Below are 17,011 nucleotides of genomic sequence, written 5' to 3'. Positions count from 1 at the left end.
GAGAAATCAGTGAAGTTACCGATAAATGGAGAAGATGACGGGTTGATGAGATGGATGCGACTTTGAAAACCTCCACGAGTTAATATCCAGGTTTTGCTTTAAGGCGTGTATCGGTTATTCAAATAGTAGGATGGGAGGCTGACGTCGGGCCAAAAAAACAATATATTTTTTTACTGCTACCAACCATTTTGACAGGTTTCTTTCTCTTTTTTTTTTTTTTTTTTTCTGTACTTTATATATACACATACCATCTACGCGTTTCTCATCATACAACTATGGCTTTACGTGTCCCCAAAAGTACTCTTCCTCAACTATTCAGAGAAGGTTATAAGGTATAGAATGAAACAATAATAGATATTGACATTGTGATGATACAATTATTGAAAGTACTTACACGTCATCTTTATTATTAGATCCAACAAGGTGTAGATGAAGCTGTTTTACGCAACATTGAAGCTACTCATGAACTTTCTGAAGTTGTCCGAACTTCTATGGGTCCCAATGGTAAAAAAAAAAAATAATAATGATAATAATAACAGGAATAAATAAAATTATATGTGTGTGTGATGAATAAAAAAAAAAAAAAAAGTTCACTAACCAATCTTTTTTTTCACTTTATCAGGTCGAAATAAGATGATCATCAACCATCTTGAAAAGTTATTTGTCACCAATGATGCCGCCACTATTATTCGAGAACTAGAAGTGATCCATCCTGCTGCTAAACTGTTGGTGATGGCCTCTCAACAACAAGAATCTGAATTAGGAGATAATACTAACTTTGTCATTGTGTTTGCTGGTGCTCTTTTACAAAAGGCTGAACATCTTTTACGTCTTGGTCTTCATCCTTCAGAGATTGTTCAAGGTTATGAACTTGCTCGTGACCGTGCTCTTGACATCTTGCCTGGTAATAAATCAACAAACACACATATATATATATATATATTTCTAATGTTCTTATATTTTTATTTCGATGAATAGAACTTTCGGTGGGAAAAATTGAAGATTTGTTTTCAAAGGAAGAATTGAAAAAGGCCATTCGATCAGCCATTAGTGCCAAACAAATTGGTTATGAAGACTTACTAGGTGATCTTGTTGTAGAAGCTGCCTGCAATATTATGCCCAAGAACCCCAAAGATTTCAATGTTGACAATATTCGAGTGGTCAAGGTAATGGGTTCTAGTATTTATGAATCTAGAGTGGTAAAGGGTATGGTATTTGGTCGTGAACCTGAAGGTAAGAATGACAAAGAAAAACCATTTTCAATTTATATATATTCATCATCATGTCTTTTTGTTAGGTGTTATTCAAAATGCTGCTAAAGCCAAAGTGGCCATCTTTACCTGTCCTCTTGATATTGCTCAAACTGAAACCAAAGGAACTGTTTTGATCCACAATGCACAAGAAATGTTGAATTTCAGCAAAGATGAAGAAAAGCATATGGAAAAGGTAATATTGTATAAAAAATAACAATATATATATAGTTATTAACATGTTTGTATTATGTAGATTTTCCAAGAACTCGCTGACGCTGGTGTGAAGGTGGTAGTGACTGGTGCCGGTATTGGTGAATTGGCCTTACATTATTTGAATCGATTTAATATCATGGCTGTTAAAGTCCTTTCCAAGTTTGATCTTCGTCGCTTATGTCGAGTGGTTGGCGGTACTGCATTGGCTCGTTTGGGTGCCCCTATGGCTGAAGAAATGGGTTATTGTGATGTAGTAGAAACTGTTGAAATTGGTAGTGACCGTGTGACTGTATTCCGTCAAGAACAAAGCGAACAATCACGTACAACCACCATTGTGATTCGTGGTGCCACTCAAAACCATATGGATGATATTGAACGGGCTATTGATGATGGTGTCAATGTCATCAAGGCTGTTACTCGTGATGGTCGTCTATTACCAGGTGCTGGTGCGGTGGAAATGGAACTTAACAAACGTCTTCAAACTGTAGCTGCAAAGACTCCTGGTTTAAATCAACATGCTATTAAGAAGTTTGCTGAAGCTTTAGAAGTGATTCCTCGTACTTTGTGTGACAATGCTGGTATGGATGCTACTGCTACCTTGTCTCGTTTATATGCTGCTCATTATCAAGAATCTGAATCTGGTGCTACTATTGGTGTAGATGTTGAAGTACGTCGGTAGATATAAGATAGAAAGGTATTTGGGTAATTAATTTTTATTATTATTATTTATTGATAGAATAACAATGATGGTACTTTGGATGCTGTGAAGGCCAATATTTATGATATCGTTGCTGCCAAATATTGGGCTCTCAAGTTAGCTGCTGATACTGCGATCACTATTCTCAGAGTAGATCAAGTAAGTACTATTTCACTATTAATAAACAAATAGAATATTCATTACTCTTTTTTTTTTTTTATTAGATCATCATGTCCAAACCTGCGGGTGGACCCAAACCTCCCAAACAACAAGGTCACTGGGATCAAGATTAAAAAGGAGATGGACTCAAGAAGATGGATGGATTACATTATTCAATTTTTTTATATATACTCGTTCTTTTCCTCTTTTTTTTTTATATATATATCTCCCTGTTTCATTTACATTGTGTCACGTAGATCATAGTTCCCTCTCTTTTTTTTTCGTTATTTATGTCTATTTTGCAAATATCACTCAAATAAAAAAAAAAAAGGAAAAAAAATAGTATAATACAAACAGGAAAGCATGAATCGTTGTAGATGCATCATTTTATTGATATAATTTGATTTGTCATAAAATCTACAAAAAGGGTTACATTCTAAACAGACCTTTTGATTTTTTTTTTTTTTTTTTTTTTTTTGTCCTCGGCACAAATTTCGCCGTATCTGTAAGGTTTGATGATGACAACATTTCTTAAATATCTCATCTTCTCTTATGTCCGTGTCTCCATGGTGGTGTAATAACAAAAAAAAAAAAAAAAGGTTACTGATATCGGTTCCCATGATCGAGATCAGTAGTCTTTTCAATCTGATAGACAAATGTTGCCACATGATTCATAGTCGAAAAACTGGGTCTTTGTCAGATTTGAACCAAAATGTCAATCTGGCGCCATTTTAAAAAAAATCTTTGTTGGGCTTTTTTTTTTTTTCTTTCTTTCTTTCTTTTGTTGTCATTAGAAATCATGTTGGCTCCACCTCTCAACTTTACAAAATGGCTTGCAGAAAACGAAGATAAACTACAACCACCGATCAATAACTATTTACTCTTTAGAGGAAAAGATACTATTATTATGGTCGTCGGTGGTCCTAACAGACGATCGGACTATCATGTCAATGAAACCGAGGTATAAAAAGAAAAAAAGAACATATGCGGACATGACTGACTGAATCACCTTTTTTTTTTTTTTTGTATGGTTAGGAATGGTTCTATCAAGTCAAAGGTCAATTGCTCATCAAAGTAGTGGACGATGGTGAATTCAAAGATATATATGTCAATGAAGGTGATATGTTTCTTTTACCTGGTAAGCTTTTTTTTTTTATTTTGAATTTTTTTTTTTTTTTTTTTTTTTGTTCTTTTACGACTGGTAGTTTATCTTCATCCTATCAACTGGCTTTGAAGTTAAACCATCAGTCTACAAGACAAAACCCTTCAATATCATTTAATAGTTTGATTGATTCATTGTATTAAAACTCCACCTTGACATTGCCTTTTTTATCCATTTATGTAGCCAATGTACCTCACAATCCTGTACGATTTGCCAACTCGATGGGTTTAGTAGTTGAACGTGAAAGATTACCACATCATATAGGTAAGAATAAATAAATATATATAAAAAAAAAACAAACTGATGATAGATAGATAGGAAAAAAAAGTGGAGATGGTGACACAAGGGACATTTTTATATGTGATTTTTTTTTATTAACGTTTTTTTTTTTAATGACTCATCTTGATGGAATAGATAGATTACGTTGGTATTGTGAAGAACCTAGTTGTCGAAAAATCATTTATGAAGAAGCATTTCATTGTACTGATCTTGGTTCCCAATTGAAACCTATTGTTGAAAGATTTGCAACAACTGAAGAATTACGAACTTGCAAGAGCTGTGGTCATATTAGTGCTTCAAAATAAACCTACTTTCCTTTATTCCATCTGGGCTCCGCTCGAATCCTCCAGCTATTACTATCTTCATCAAGATTATGATCTGTCACTTTGTCTATTCCCTTCTCCTCCCATTATATAATATAAAGATATATATTTTTCTTTTGTATACAGTACTACTACATTTTCATCCCATCTATCTTTCCCACTGTCTCATTATATTATTCTTATCATACTTTTTTGTTTTTAGTTAGTCCTTTTTCTTGAAATGGATAATAAATATCAATGACTATTGCAACGCCTGCAACGCCACAAAACTACGGCAATGTTACCGTTTTGTAATGATCACTAATCAATATCATAAGTCATGTTACTATTCCAATCATCACACCATTATATCATCCAATCATCATATTACCCAATCAGCATAGCATTCCATCATCCCAGCACCATGATAAAAGAGGTATCATTATTAAAAAGAAACGAATTTTAGGTTTATTGGAGAGAGAGAGAGAGAGATGTATATACAAATGCAAAGAAAAAAAAAAGGCGAAGAATATTAAAAAAAAACTAAACCGTAAATTTACAGAGTAAACAATATATATAAAAAAAAACTAAACTATGAATTTACTGAGTAAATAATATAAAAAGATGAAAACTAAACTATCCATTTACATGAAGTACATGACTCTTTGTAAATCAGGTTTGACAACAGCGAAACTGGCCATTTGGGCATCACTATCCATTGATTCACTTGTAGCATCAGTGTCTTCCCAGTTTTCACCCTTACGATGGAATCGAGCACGAGCAGCAACCAAATCAGCATAGTAAGCAGGAGGACAGATAGAGACAGTACGAGTGGCACGACCATAGATATAACACAGACGATAAGTGAGTTCTTGAAGAGCATCAGGAGAAAAATTATTATCATCATAAAGTACATGGTAGTGAGTAGGACGAGAAGTTCCTTGGAGACCAGCATGTGATTGTAAATCTAAGAAAGAAAATATATATATATATATATATATATAAATCAATATTTCATCCTAATATATATAATCATTTGAATACTTACAAAAATCAAATTCGAAAGGATGTACGATATCAGTATCCACGACAGTACCAGGTTGACAATTACCAGTTCGATCAGCATCACGAGGTTCAACAGGGAAGAATCGAGCATGATGACGTTTTTGAACAACCACAAAGGTGACAGGAGGTTTGTAAGTCTTATCCAAGGAAGCACAAGCAGCATGGATGGCACCAATTTCGTTTTTGAGCACTTGATCAAATTCACCTTCAGACGTACCATCACGATAGAACAAGATTTGTTGAGGTTTTTGACCACAGTTTTGGTAGAATGTCTTCAACAGTTCCTTGACCATATTGGCTAAATCAGCTACTATTTCAGTACGATTGGCTTGAACACGGACAGTTGAAGCATATCTTGATGCATAGGAATCCATACTTGCAGTCAAAGCAGCAACGGAAGGTCTGTTCATGTCACCAGGAGCAGGATGAGTAACATCAGCACCAAAGACAATAGTAGGTTTGTTCGAGATGAAAGGAATTTGAGAGCCATCCATGAACAAGTTAACACCACCAAGCTTCATATTCACTTTCAAACAGACATTGGCACAATATTGTTTCTTAGCATCACCAATATGCTTGCTTTGAACACATTGAGTAGGAATACCAATAACTACATATATAAAAAAAAAAAAAAGATATGAGATTATGTCATGAAAATCATCATCATCATCATCCTTATTTTTCTATATGTTTGTTTTACCTGTATCAGAGATACGCTTGATTTCAGCATAAAGTGGAGTACCAGTGTTGGGCATGATACAGAGAATCAATTGAGGTTGAGCTTTAGCAGCATTACCAGCCTTCAACCAAGCTTCCTTGAGAGTACGTTCAATATTGCCTTGAGGATCAGCATGAGTAATAGGTGGCTGTCGATTGATCACATTCTATATTTATAATCATAAAAGGAATAAATAAAAAAAGGATTAGTATAAATCATGTTTTTTTTAAGAAACTAACGTACCAAACCAGTATCAGCAAACGTTTGACATAATTCACGAATGAAACGTTGGATCATACCATCATGGACATTTCTTGCAAAATTAACAATAGACCAAGAACCCAAGTTGGCACCCTTTGCGACTTTCTTACCACGAAGATTCCAAGCACCACCTATAGGAGCAAAAGTAGCATCTTGAGATGAAGCATGATAAGAAATCTTTGGAGTAGAAAGAACACGAGCATTGATCATGGTCATATCAGACTTGACATTAACACCAAATTGTTGAATATATGGGTTATCCTTGTATTTGAGAAGATTGACACCTTGATTGATCTTGTTAGCACGGACATTGGGCTTCTGACAAGTAAATTTGATCATTTCAGCAGTTTGCTTTTCATTCAATTTCTTCAAATGGCGTTGACCAGGAATGACTTCACAAACTTCCATAGGTAAAAAGATATCTTTCTTGACAACAATACAGGGTAAGAAAGGAAAGGCCAAACGTCTGTTGTAAGTCTTTTGAAAATATTGAGCAACGTTCATTTCATTTCCAGAGTCATCCTTGAATACAGTATTTTCAACAGAGGTAGGAGTGAGCTTGTTAATCTTGTACTTCAATCGTTTTTCAGCACCACGATGGACAACAACGATCTTGAGATTCTTGAGTATTTTTTCAACTTTGATACGTTCACGATCAGGAATACCACGACGAAGATCATCAAGACTGCGGCGGTCGAGTATCTTGGGTAACATCTCATGAAGAGGACCAGATTCATAGAAAGCAGTAGCACTGACATCAACATTGATCATCATTTTGCCTATAAACAATGAATAATGAAATATTAATAAAAAAAAAAATATTAAGTATTATATGTTTTATATATTACCTTTAGTTGGACGAGCAGATTGATAAAAGCCTTGCCATACTTCAGCACCATTAGGTAAAGGACGTTTATCTTGGGGAGTAAAAAAGGATCGACCCACAGTGGAATATTGCATGCTTGGAACGTGACGGAATAGTACATCAAGAACCATAATGGCTGTAGCACAATTTTAGAAGAAAAAACGAAAAAAAGAAAGAAAGAAAAGGTTAAAAAAAGAGTTAATAAAAAAAAAAGGGATATAATGATATTATTCTTTTTTCTTTTTTTTACCAGTTAAACAATTGTTGGTAATACCAGACTTTCCATCCAAGAATAATTGTAGTTCACTCATGTTGATTACACCTACAGGCTTGATATTTAACTTGAAAATACCACCAGAACGATTTCCTTCTTGAAGATTGACCTATAAACAAGAATAAAAATGATGAATATAAATGAACCAATAGAAAAAAAGAGTGATCAAAAAAAAAAAAATATAATAATGTTGGGGATGAAATAATAAGCAATATGATAAAATATACGTCATTTTTTTTTCTATTTACTTACTTCAAAAGAAATACCAAGACTATCATCACCACATTTGAGCGGTTTTGGAGAAAAAAGATTTGCACGACCATCAAAGATAGGTTTGACCTTGTTAAGAAAAGCTTGACCTTTAAGACTATCTTCAAAAGATTGCCACACCTTTCTGAGAATAAGGGGAGGAGTACCATCAGGTAATATTTGAATATTCAAGTGTTGTATATTTTGAGCTGGAAGACTTGTCATTTCAAAGAAATTGCTTCTTACACGTACTGGTTTACCAACTTTACCAACATTGGGACGCATAATAAGTTGAGTCAAATCTCTGTTGTATGCTTGAGCCATGATGTTTGTTTAATAGAAAAAAAAAGTGAAAAAGGAAAGAAAGGAAGAAAGAAAGAAAGAAAAGAGAAAGAAAAAAAAAAAAGAAAAAACATCATTTTATATGTCTACCTGATCGGAGCCTGTTTAAAAAATCCTGCAAATCCAAATCAACCAGTCATAAGGAAGCACACAGTTCTAGTTCCTTTTTTTATATATATATTTTTGAATTGATTTCTTTGTTGATTAATATGATGATGATGATGATGATATATTAGAATAGTCGCTTTCAAGTGAATTGTCTTTATATCTTATTTCATATTTCATGCATTTATTGAACTGGTATCACTAAAGGAAGATTAAAAAAAATGATTATCAATTGAGAATAATATAGGTTAAATCAATTTGATAACATTTTTATTATTATTATTATTATCTTATGCATTAATAGTTTGGTAAGTTTGTTATAGGATGGAATTAACAATCGCATTATTCTAGGTTAAATCACGAATAGAAGCTGCTTATATGTGGTAGTTGAACATCCAAAAAAGGAAAGACTCAGAGTTATTTAAAATGACAGCAACTTCCTCTATTTTATTTTCTCACACTTTCTTCTTCTTTCTTATCACTATTTTTTGTAAACATCTTTTTTTTTTTATTTCGTATAAAAAGTAAGTGAATATGTATACAATAAAAGGGAACTTTATATATTCATTGTATATTAACTAGGACTCTTCTCTTTTTTATCTTGCTATAGAAATACTATCACTCCATCTCTATTGGCTCTTATTGCAAACTAGATCTTCAACATGTATTCAATGGATCGCAAAGCTATAACAATGGAACTATCATTATCATTATCAAACGTACTATAACACATTCCAAAATAAAGAAATAGTAAGTGATTTAGGTATGATTAGGATTATGAATCTGATTCCTTTCTTTTCTTTTCTTTTTTTTCTAGTGTTTTTCCAGTATATTGTCAGGGAAAAGGTTATTTATTGAACATATCTATCATTTATGGTTATCAGCAAAAGTGGAAAACGATCAAGGATATTATATTTAAAGGTAGGATCTATAATATGATATTGAAGGACTTATCAACTAATATATACCACCTTTCCTTGTTCCCCTTTGATGGGTAGTGTCATAAATACAAATTTAGTTACCTATACGCTACTCTATTCATTTTAAAGGTATTCTTTTTATTCAAGATTAGTCTGAATCATTATCATCATCTGGGCCATCATCCTCGTGGAATTGATAACTGCATCATTATGATATCATGTCTCATCACCATTACTATCATCGTCATGCATCAGATATTATTAGTGCAAGTATCGACTGCAGTGACATCCATTATGTGGTGATCATCAACATTATTTATTAAACTGATAGGTAATCATGATACATCTTCCCTCATTCCCACTATCTACTCACTCTTTTACATACATACTTCTATACTGAGTCTATACTGAGTCTATCTTCCTTTTCTTATTTTTTTTTTTAGTCTCTCATTCTCATACTCTGAACTAATCTATCGTTTGGTTGCCATTTGGTCTGTTATTCATGTTTACTCTTTATGTAAAAATACAGTAGATAGATATACGGCAGGATTATGCAATAGTATCAACTGGATATAGATATATAACTCTTGCATAATGGAAATTAGTTCATTCAATAGTTAGTTTTTTAGCAAGTGCCTTTATATTATCTTTTACTTTACATTCTTTTTTAAATAAAATCATATTTTTATCATTTGTTGTTATATCAGCACATGTCATTCATCATCATGCCATTATACAATACTATTATTCAGGATGATAAAGTCTGTCATCATGGATAAAGACTGATTTCAGTATGTTCGCTTGAATATTGGTCGAAATAGCAGGTCCAGCTCTCGTATTAATACAACTTCGTCTGTTTTTTTTTTTTTTTTTTTTTTTTTTTCAATCAAACGGGGTAGTAATTTTGAAGAAATAAGGGGATACAGTAGAGAACGGTAGAAAAGAAAAAGGGGGCATAGTGATGGATAATCAAGCAACCCGGTTTGAGGAAGAAATACATCTGTTCATTATAAATAAAAGACAAATAGTATGTAAAGAAGATTGGATTTCCAATCATTGAATACTAATTTTTTTATTTTATTATAATGTTGTATGACAAATAAGGTGATGATAAGGAAGCAAGGGAAAAGCAAAATGGTATAGAGAAAAAAAAAGTAGAAAAAGAAGAAAAGGAGATGGTGATGATGAAGATAGGAGAGGGGACAACAGTAAGATAATAGGCAACAGAAAAGGGGAGAAAAATAATAATAATACTACTAATAATAAAATCTACTAGACAACAGAGAGAGCAACTTGAGATTTTTCATCACTGGATAAAAAAGGGGAATTGATTTCATTTGACTTTTCATCCTCTACGGTAATACCAGGTAAGGCTGAATAGAGTGGTACACTAACAAAATCCTTGGAATATCGCTGATTATACCGATCATCAAATTGAATCACCATTTCCTACAAGAAGACATGACAAAAAAAAAAAAAAAAAAAAAAGAATCAGATATCAGATATCGTGCTTCTGATTTTTTTTTAATTATTTATTTATCATATAGACTTACATAGATAGATTGAGCACCAAACATAAAATACCAAGAAAGGTCAGTTTGATATCTTGGACACGGGTCACCATTTTTCCATAGCTGATAACTAATCCCTCTGGTTCTTTCGGTTTCATTCAATTGATCACAAGCTTCCATTGCTACCGTTTCAAACTAAATAAAGTCAAACCAACAAAAATCATCAGTATAATAAGACAATTTCTTGAGATATATCTGTTTACCTTGTGAATGCGTCGTTGATATATATAAATAAAACCACAGGTAAAAATAAGAAGTATCAAAGATAAAAGAAGAATAATCCAAAGAGGAAGGTCTTGCATATACACAATATAAAAAATACAAGCACTGGCTAACCATAAAAACCATAACATGCTAACCCAGAGATGACGGTGTCGTGGTAATGGTGTTTGTTTAATACTTCTATTTAACGTTTTCATATTGATAGTGAAATCTTGGAATGACAACTAGATGAAATATAATGAGTAATGTATTTCTTTTTTCTTTTTAGTAGTCGCCACTTACATAACCCTGAAGATCAAAAGTATATTGATCGTCAAACTTTTTATTCAGTAGTTCAAAAGAAATAGTTTTCATAATAATAAATAGAAGGAAGGGAAGGGGAGAAGGGAAAGGAATGGGATTTAACTCAAGAAGATAGTAATGATAAAAAGAGAGATGAAAAATAATAAAAATATAGCATTTTATATGCAAATAGATATATATATGTATGTATATAGGTTTACGTATATGAAAAATATAGGAGCAAGAGTCGAAGGAACAATAAAGAAGGAGCAACCCTTTTTTTTTTTTTTTATGCGTTCCCCCCGACTAACGGATCTACGTATTTCGCCCCCCATTTCGGTGGTTGAAAAGAAGAACATGGAAAAAAAAATGGTTAGTGTGATCTAATTATTATTTATATATGTGCACTTACTAAAAAATGATCATCTAGCAGCAAGCAAACATCAACCCATTCAGGATGTGTGGTGCTGAGAAATAATGGAAACAACTTGAAAAGGTAATAAAGGACTCCAAAGTGAAAAGAGACAGACAGATCATGCAAGAGACATATAACCAGAGGACAACAAAAGACACCAACAAGGAAGTAGTTCAAAAAAGCAAAAAAAAAAAAAAAAAGAGAAAATGAAAAAAAAGTGCCTTTTATATTTTTTTTTTTCCTTCAATCTCATTGAACCTATCGAATCTCATAATCACTTATTAAATCAAATGTTTTCAGGCTTATTGATCAAATCAATCATTCATCATCCGATCATTATATGTCATAGAAGAAACCATAGAATTCATATCTCATAAAACAGAATAAAAGGCAAATTCGAAGAAATCACACACAGGTTTTATTTTCAATAGGTTTCACGAAAGTTTGATAACGTATTGATCCAGGCTCTTTGCCTCTCTCTCTCTTTTTTTTTTTTTTTTTTTTTTTTTTTGTTGTTGTTGTTGTTGTTATGGTTCAAGCTTGTACGTCTTTGGAATTCTGTGCAACTGAAGGGATGTTTTATTGGGATCGTCAAAATAAACTGGATACTAGAATGAGATAAGAGACAACAAATCTATATGGACTTTATTCAGAATTATCAAACAATGGATCAATGATAATGATGTCTACTATTTTATGGACGATGGATGTAAAGAAACTTATTCTTTTATTATTAATCCTATCAACTTAACATTTCAAGTGGATGGATGAATAAATAAGTAGATACAGCATAGGTTTTTTTTTTTTAGTTTAGCTGTTTTCACATGTTAGCTAGTCTCTTATTTTTATTACTATTATTGTAGATGAAATGGAATAAAAATTATTCTTTTGGTTGGCTTTTATCACTCATCATCATATGGTCATCACAATAAAAAAAAAAAAAAGAATGTTGTTGTTTTCTTATTGTTGACTTCTGAAATGAAGAGTGGGATGATGGTTCCAATTATCATGAGAAAGAGATAGCGTAGTCTCAAAAAGAAGAAGATAAATAAACAAGTGCACGTACCAACAAGGATGATGATGTGAACACAAATCCATCATATGTTCTTGTTATTTTGTTCTGTTATTATTATTATTATTTCTATCTTTTTATGAAGTTCAAGGTTCATCATGGTTGTTTTCATTAGGTGTAAGCTATGTTATGATTAATAGATCAATTACGTATATTATCATCTTGATGATTTCGTCTAATAGAAAACTAAACATCTGAAAATCAAGTCATCATTCCTTAATGACATTATACTTGGTGAATAGCAGTGTGTTTCCTCGGAACGAGCTTTTTTTTTTTAAGCTTTTCTTAAAAGTAGACAGCTCAGGTTTAAACTCGTTTTTTTTTTTTTTTTTTTTTTTTTTTTTTTTTTTTTTTTTATTAGAGTCATTTTTATCTTTCATCTTCTGTGTGAGTGTTTACATGTAATATGTGTCACTATTTTGAGTTACACACTTGAGACCTTGTTTCCAAAAGAATGACACTTTTTCCCTTTATATAAATCAGCAAAAAATTCACTTGTTATTTTATTTTTATGACTTTCTTTTTTTTTTCTTTACTTTATCATCTTCATTAATTATAGAGATCATCATCACTTCACTTTATATTCTTAATAAAGGGAACCTTTATTTTTTTTTATCACTTGCTTGATATTACCTGTCAATTCAACGTTTAAGAAAAATGATCATCTCCTCCATCAACATTGACCATCATCAAAAAAAGTATGAAATTGATACGATACGAGTAAATTCTACTGTTCAACATTACTGTTTGATTTGCGGGTCACAACTTCATCAAACAAAGGTATTGTAAATAATATTGATATTAAAGGCAAGGATCTGATAAACATCTCCTTTTTTTTTATTATTATTATTATTCTAGTATTGTCCCGTTTCACCAAGGAAGCGATGACACTATAGATCATCCTAACGTCAAATCATATCCATTCTTCCATACCTTGTTCAAAAAAAAAAAAGTCATGACAATCTATAATATCATCCAATTTTTTTTATCCTATCGTAGTTTAGCTCAGAAGGAGAGATGAAATTTATTTCATCAATACCCAATACTCTCTCTTTTTTTTTTTTTTCCTCTTTCCCCCAAAAAATGATCCAATTAGCATTCTTATTTATAAATTCATTAACTAGAAAGTGATATATTAAACTTTATTATTATTACTTCCCTCATTGTGGTAATCATCACCTGTCAAGTCTGCTTTTTCTTTTTTGTTTTCCTTTATATGTCTCCGTACACGATTTCCGTTTTTAGAACATTATTCAAACTCGACTTTGGGTATAATGTGACATCTAGTTTTTTTTTTTTTTTTTTTTTTTTTTTTTGATTCCGCAGGGGGAAAGTAAAGGATGACAGCATGGAGAGAGATCCGAACCTCCACACGTTGTTGCCCGATTGGTATATGCTTTGCATGAAAACAACTCATTGTATACAGGCATACCGACAAGTTATCTTTTTTTTTTTATCATCCGCTCACCTGATCCTGTGTATGTGCTTTGATTAAAAGGAACCTCTCGGAAAAAAAAAGGTTCGATATGTGAAAAAAAAAGGTGAACCGATTCTATTGATGTCAATCTTTTTTTTTTTTTTTTTATTTATTCGTTCCAACCCGATCGGTGAACAAATGCCATGTGATAACTTGTTCTTTTTTATTCTCTCAATGAAATCATCATGGGGTATCATTAAAAAAAAGAGGAGCTAGATAATCCAAATGATGATGTCCCAGAAAAAGATAAAAGTCACCATTTTTGTAGAAATCATTCCACCCCAATCAAAAAAAAAAAAAAAGATATTATATCATCATCATCATCAGGTAATCTCCCCTTTTCCTTTATCTTAGCAAAAGGGGATGTGAAAAAATAAATAAATAAATAAATGGAATTTCACTTTTTTTATTTCCCTAATTGAAAAATCCAAAAAAAAAGCGCATGATGTTTTACCGTTGGTAATCCAGTTGATCTTTTTTTTCTTTTCCCAAAGTACAACGTTGCAATAAATGCAGTGTCACCCTTAATACACATGGCCTTGATATATAGTAAAAAAAAAGTAGGATTACAGAAAACAATAAACATCTAACTAGTAAAAGGAAGTTGAAAATACACTTTTTTTATTAATATCATTATTACTATTATATAATCAGATAATGGATATGCAGGCTGTAACAATATATCTAAACAGTGGATGTGAAGGGGAATATCTAGGTCACTATATATATATTATAAAAACTAAAATAAAATAGAGAAGGATGGGTTATAACATGGTTTTGACAATGGATGTTGCTACTCGAACGCCATAAGGAACACGTCTATCTTGTTGTTGGAAAGTCTCCTTGGAAACGGGTTCAGAATATTGGTGTAACATATCAACTTCCTAAAGTAGAACAGGAACCACGACATCAATAATAAATTCACATCCTATTTTTTTTTTTTTTACCTTAAATAATGCTTGTTGTAATGGCTTATTTTCCGTCACCACTAGAGCTTGAGCTTCCAAATCGCGTTGGCTTGATCGATGTCCAAAATTGGGAGATCCTACCATGGTTAATGAAGGCCACGTTTTTCTTGCAAAGCTGACCCATAAACCTAAAAAAAAAAGTCAGTTCTTCTCCACATTGAACTCCCTTTTTTATTTTATTTCTAACCTTTTGCATGATATGTCCATCCAGGTCGTTTATATTCTTCAATAGTAATCAATTTTTCTTTTCCAACCTTGACCACTTGTCGATAAAATTGTCTTTCAATATGTGTATATGCCGGAGGGAGGAATCTTGATACACCTTTTGAATTAAAGAATCCATTTGCCTAATATATAGATATTATTGGTATATTAGCAAAAAAAAAAAAAAAAAAAAAAAAAAAAAAGGATTACCTCTGGAGATGCTGTCAAGAATTTGAATTTGGCTTGAGTATTCAGGATGAATTGTTTGTATCGATCAGTAAAATTGAAATAACCAGAAGTTAAATGAATAGTCCACCAGTGATGTTGACTTTCAGCGTTTGAAATACCATGTCGATGAGTGATTTCTAATAAGGATAAGGTCACTTTTTCGTCTTGTCGAATACCAAATGGTCCCATTTGAATCACTGGTAATACCACAGTATCATTTGTTTCATCATCATCCACTGTACTTTTGATAGTAGGTTTGTTGGTGATATCATTGTATCTATCTATAAATGCAAGTAATCGTTCTCTTGCTTGACGTTTGTATTGTTGACTATGACGAACTGGATCAGCAGTTGCAATAGGCATCACCATGTATCCTTTGTCAGTGAGTTGATAAGATAAAGTACCGACGATTTTGAGTAAGTTTTGATAATAATTTGTCAATTGTTTATCGTGGAATAGAATATAACGATCCTGTCGATTTGTAAAATAATCTGTACTTAGGTTGGCTCTATATAATAATAATAAAATAATAAAAAAAGTTACAAAAATTTATCATGTATAATAATATATTCTTACCCACTAAGCATGACTGTATCATCAAATCCATATACTTTAAGATGCATCAACCCAATACTTTCATTAAATCTTGGAGGTAAGGTCCTTTTCAATACACCTTTGAGATCAGGTGTATGATACATAGAAACTTGTACTTGATTTGGATATTCTTGTAATAGACTTGTTAAAAGTGTCGCTGAGCTTTCACCTTTAGAAGTTCTTGTACCTCGTAAACAATCGATGAGAATATGTACTTGAAGTTGTTTGGATTGAGATAAGGCTTGTCGTATGGTATCCACCTATAATTTAATAAGAATATTTTTATTTTATTGGTGTATTATTTTCTATGATAGACTTACAAGTTCTTTTTCTGATTGACCAATATAAAGAGCAGCTATAAAAATACGTTGTTTTGCTAACAGAATGCGTGTCTATTCAAAATATATATATAATAATAATAAGAAATGAAAACAATAAAATAAAATAAAATAAAATAAAAATTTAACCTTGAGTTCTTTATAAAAGTCAGAAGGTTGATATAAAGGTTGTATTTGACTTCCTTTCATTGGGAATACAGGAGCATATTGTCGTAAAGGTTCGAATAAATGATAAGGGTGTTTTTTAAAAAGATCTTGTTGAAGATAAGTAGCATGAAACTGTCGATTGGATAATAAAGAATTAGGTACAAGTAATAAAGGACGCTTGTTCAACAAGGTCAAAAGGTGTCGAACCATAAAAATATATATATATATATAAAGTTTATAAATGAAAAAAAAAGGAAAGAAAAAAAGAAGTGTTTTATTTTTCTTTTCTATTTTGAGGTGTGGTGACGGCCAATAACGATATGTCAATGACTGAGTGTGAAAAAGTAAGGATTAGAACAACACGGAAAATCAATGCAAATGTAAGATCCAAAACTACACTTTATTCAACAATAATTGACGGAATTCAAAGAATAAGATGGCGCAAAAATAGGAAATAAAATATCGTAAGGATAGAAAATAAATGACAAGAAGAAAAAAAATATAATTGTCGCATAATCAAATAGAGAATATAAGAAAATAGATATCATGAAAAAAAGAGTAATCAAAAAAAAAAAAAAAAAAAAAAAAAAAAAAGGAAATCCACCAATTGAGTTCACCAAGTTAACATA

The 17,011-nt window shown here is 31.8% G+C and overlaps 6 protein-coding genes across 6 annotated transcripts; 3 read left to right on the top strand and 3 right to left on the bottom strand.

Moving 5' to 3' along the window:
- The first annotated feature begins 216 nt into the window (after window positions 1-216).
- Window positions 217-2,680, top strand: BX664DRAFT_288427 (T-complex protein 1 theta subunit). Its single transcript, XM_051541794.1, has 8 exons — window positions 217-332; window positions 414-504; window positions 623-904; window positions 979-1,233; window positions 1,298-1,446; window positions 1,507-2,133; window positions 2,203-2,322; window positions 2,388-2,680. The coding sequence occupies exons 1-8, from the start codon at window positions 276-278 to the stop codon at window positions 2,454-2,456; spliced, it is 1,650 nt and encodes a 549-aa protein (XP_051404332.1). The 5' UTR covers window positions 217-275; the 3' UTR covers window positions 2,457-2,680.
- Window positions 2,681-3,114: 434 nt separating this feature from the next.
- Window positions 3,115-4,352, top strand: BX664DRAFT_271553 (3-hydroxyanthranilic acid dioxygenase). The gene is made up of 4 exons (XM_051541152.1): window positions 3,115-3,283; window positions 3,358-3,460; window positions 3,668-3,748; window positions 3,899-4,352. The coding sequence occupies exons 1-4, from the start codon at window positions 3,122-3,124 to the stop codon at window positions 4,066-4,068; spliced, it is 516 nt and encodes a 171-aa protein (XP_051404331.1). The 5' UTR covers window positions 3,115-3,121; the 3' UTR covers window positions 4,069-4,352.
- Window positions 4,353-4,441: 89 nt separating this feature from the next.
- On the bottom strand, window positions 4,442-7,920 carry BX664DRAFT_6320 (Piwi domain-containing protein). Its single transcript, XM_051549661.1, has 7 exons — window positions 7,501-7,920; window positions 7,225-7,357; window positions 6,958-7,110; window positions 6,092-6,888; window positions 5,831-6,014; window positions 5,114-5,740; window positions 4,442-5,032 (listed from the first exon to the last, which is right to left on the bottom strand). The coding sequence occupies exons 1-7, from the start codon at window positions 7,819-7,821 to the stop codon at window positions 4,710-4,712; spliced, it is 2,538 nt and encodes an 845-aa protein (XP_051404330.1). The 5' UTR covers window positions 7,822-7,920; the 3' UTR covers window positions 4,442-4,709.
- Window positions 7,921-8,554: 634 nt separating this feature from the next.
- BX664DRAFT_319514 (uncharacterized protein) lies at window positions 8,555-9,568 on the top strand. Its single transcript, XM_051542953.1, has 4 exons — window positions 8,555-8,694; window positions 8,762-8,865; window positions 8,943-9,195; window positions 9,308-9,568. The coding sequence occupies exons 2-3, from the start codon at window positions 8,818-8,820 to the stop codon at window positions 9,165-9,167; spliced, it is 273 nt and encodes a 90-aa protein (XP_051404329.1). The 5' UTR covers window positions 8,555-8,694; window positions 8,762-8,817; the 3' UTR covers window positions 9,168-9,195; window positions 9,308-9,568.
- A 568-nt stretch (window positions 9,569-10,136) lies between these two features.
- On the bottom strand, window positions 10,137-11,011 carry BX664DRAFT_344893 (uncharacterized protein; the record flags this gene model as incomplete). The annotated part of the gene is made up of 4 exons (XM_051547489.1): window positions 10,137-10,313; window positions 10,418-10,570; window positions 10,639-10,881; window positions 10,940-11,011. The coding sequence occupies 4 exons, from the start codon at window positions 11,009-11,011 to the stop codon at window positions 10,137-10,139; spliced, it is 645 nt and encodes a 214-aa protein (XP_051404328.1).
- A 3,197-nt stretch (window positions 11,012-14,208) lies between these two features.
- On the bottom strand, window positions 14,209-16,620 carry BX664DRAFT_319510 (uncharacterized protein). The gene is made up of 9 exons (XM_051542952.1): window positions 16,365-16,620; window positions 16,218-16,289; window positions 15,880-16,157; window positions 15,286-15,811; window positions 15,059-15,218; window positions 14,851-14,999; window positions 14,558-14,787; window positions 14,343-14,463; window positions 14,209-14,230 (listed from the first exon to the last, which is right to left on the bottom strand). Exons 1-7 carry the CDS (start codon window positions 16,590-16,592, stop codon window positions 14,668-14,670), a joined length of 1,533 nt encoding a protein of 510 aa, XP_051404327.1. The 5' UTR covers window positions 16,593-16,620; the 3' UTR covers window positions 14,209-14,230; window positions 14,343-14,463; window positions 14,558-14,667.
- Window positions 16,621-17,011: the final 391 nt, after the last annotated feature.

This window comes from Halteromyces radiatus (assembly GCF_025201355.1).
Source record: "Halteromyces radiatus strain CBS 162.75 chromosome Unknown BX664scaffold_1, whole genome shotgun sequence".
NCBI lineage: Eukaryota > Fungi > Mucoromycota > Mucoromycetes > Mucorales > Cunninghamellaceae > Halteromyces > Halteromyces radiatus.
This window is presented reverse-complemented; position numbering and strand designations above follow the sequence as displayed.

Coding starts and splice junctions, on each gene's coding strand:
- BX664DRAFT_288427 (XM_051541794.1), top strand. CDS start 276: ATGGCTTTACGTGTCCCCAAAAGTACTCTTCCTCAACTATTCAGAGAA. Junction 1,447..1,506: donor AAGAAAAGCATATGGAAAAG/GTAATATTGTAT, acceptor TGTATTATGTAG/ATTTTCCAAGAACTCGCTGA. Junction 2,134..2,202: donor CTATTGGTGTAGATGTTGAA/GTACGTCGGTAG, acceptor ATTTATTGATAG/AATAACAATGATGGTACTTT.
- BX664DRAFT_271553 (XM_051541152.1), top strand. CDS start 3,122: ATGTTGGCTCCACCTCTCAACTTTACAAAATGGCTTGCAGAAAACGAA. Junction 3,284..3,357: donor ATCATGTCAATGAAACCGAG/GTATAAAAAGAA, acceptor TTGTATGGTTAG/GAATGGTTCTATCAAGTCAA. Junction 3,461..3,667: donor TGATATGTTTCTTTTACCTG/GTAAGCTTTTTT, acceptor CCATTTATGTAG/CCAATGTACCTCACAATCCT.
- BX664DRAFT_6320 (XM_051549661.1), bottom strand. CDS start 7,821: ATGGCTCAAGCATACAACAGAGATTTGACTCAACTTATTATGCGTCCC. Junction 7,358..7,500: donor GTCTTGGTATTTCTTTTGAA/GTAAGTAAATAG, acceptor TCTTGTTTATAG/GTCAATCTTCAAGAAGGAAA. Junction 7,111..7,224: donor TACCAACAATTGTTTAACTG/GTAAAAAAAAGA, acceptor ATTGTGCTACAG/CCATTATGGTTCTTGATGTA.
- BX664DRAFT_319514 (XM_051542953.1), top strand. CDS start 8,818: ATGGTTATCAGCAAAAGTGGAAAACGATCAAGGATATTATATTTAAAG. Junction 8,866..8,942: donor CAAGGATATTATATTTAAAG/GTAGGATCTATA, acceptor TTTGATGGGTAG/TGTCATAAATACAAATTTAG.
- BX664DRAFT_319510 (XM_051542952.1), bottom strand. CDS start 16,592: ATGGTTCGACACCTTTTGACCTTGTTGAACAAGCGTCCTTTATTACTT. Junction 16,158..16,217: donor GTCAATCAGAAAAAGAACTT/GTAAGTCTATCA, acceptor ATTAAATTATAG/GTGGATACCATACGACAAGC. Junction 15,000..15,058: donor ATGGACATATCATGCAAAAG/GTTAGAAATAAA, acceptor TTTTTTTTTTAG/GTTTATGGGTCAGCTTTGCA.